General features: G+C 35.8%; 1 protein-coding gene across 1 annotated transcript in view; it reads left to right on the top strand.

Moving 5' to 3' along the window:
• The window catches only part of LOC107100985 (contactin-associated protein-like 5), a 77,907-nt gene extending 77,209 nt beyond the window's left edge, over nucleotides 1–698 (top strand). Inside the window, exon 13 of the mRNA XM_015399706.1 lies at nucleotides 646–698. Within this exon, the coding sequence (XP_015255192.1) occupies nucleotides 646–698 (53 nt within the window). The remainder of the gene's footprint in view (nucleotides 1–645) is intronic.
• Nucleotides 699–1,449: the final 751 nt, after the last annotated feature.

Here is a 1,449-nt window from a genome sequence, read left to right as displayed (position 1 = left end):
TGACACACAAGTGCTCAGCAAAACGTACGTTAGCGGGACGGAGCGCTGACGGAGTATGTGGAATCTGGGGGTCCGTCAGCATTCCGCTCCGATCCCTGTTGCAAAAATCCACAACAAAAAGAAAATATTTGGGCAGAAACTGAAAATAGACTGGATGATGGTGATTTTTTTGTCATATTTAATTGAGCTTTCATTTCCGCATTTTTTGCTGTTATGAATTTAATAATAATATCGCACATGCTTTGCTCAAGCTCCAAGAAAGTCTTATATATACTTAACTTTTTTGTTAAGTATTTAATTCCACACATCTTATTTCATAGTTTAGTGTGAATCTATCATTTTCATAGTCATGAAAATGAAGGCAACTGTTTGAATGAGAAGGTGTGTTCAAACTTTTGGTGCTGTATTTTTTTTTTTTTTTTTTTTATGCACAAAACTACAACAAAAATTTGACTACGTATATCAGGAAATAGCATGATTGGTTGTAAGGAGGGTGGAGACAGAGGAAAATCTGATTTTACAGAAGAAAACCTGCCAACCTACCGCCCAGCTTAGCTAAAGGGAGAATTTTACTACGGTGACTAAAATAGATGTTGAATGAACTCTCTATGTGAACCGGAAAAGTCAGAGATTCCCTATTTTCAGGTTTAGACAACTTTGAGTTTCCGGTAAACCTGCTTCATGAAACGGACCCCTGATCCAAACCAGCTGATGCAAACTGCATCATTTAAATACTCTGATATTTAAGCTTCTAATCTAAATACAGGGTTAAGAAGCTAAATGTGTTTTTGAAGAGTCGCCTACTGACCATTTTCAGCAACCAGACTGAAATGTGGATGATGGTTAAAATACCCAATAATGTTGTTCTAAGCTATTATAACACTGTTATATAAAAGAAGAGTAAAATACATACAACGGTCTGGATCTATTTTAGGACAAGTTTTGATTTATGGAAAACAGGGTTTTATTTTAACTGAAATACAAGCATTTAAAATTCAGGGAAATTCGGGGAAAAATAACCCCTTTTGTGAAACCAGTTGTATTTGCTGGGCTCAGCCTAGCCCTGTATTTGCTCAATAAACCAATATTAGAGTCAAGTGAATAATAACAAATTAGTGTAATCATATTATCACCTTGTTTCACTAAACAAGTTATTTTTTTCTTAAAACACTGCTGACTGCATAACAGCATAACATCTGGATGCAGAGACAAAAGTCATTTAAACTGGGGACACAATAATTGTCCATGGCAGGTTTGCTTTCACTTAAACAGAGATAGTCTTACAGTTTGAGCACTTTTTTGCTCTGCCTCCCGCTGGCAATGAATGAACAGATAAGTGCTGCTAAGTATAAGTCTACTAACAAAGTTGTTTCCCAGTATATTAACTGTGGCTGAAGTCTTCANAGCCGAAAACATGTCTTACCTATCTGAACATTTCTCTAAAAGAAA

This window comes from Cyprinodon variegatus, unplaced genomic scaffold (assembly GCF_000732505.1).
Source record: "Cyprinodon variegatus isolate N-32 unplaced genomic scaffold, C_variegatus-1.0 Scaffold1041, whole genome shotgun sequence".
Taxonomy (NCBI): domain Eukaryota; kingdom Metazoa; phylum Chordata; class Actinopteri; order Cyprinodontiformes; family Cyprinodontidae; genus Cyprinodon; species Cyprinodon variegatus.
The sequence above is the reverse complement of the archived record's forward strand: the minus strand, read 5'-3'. Positions and strand labels throughout refer to the sequence as shown.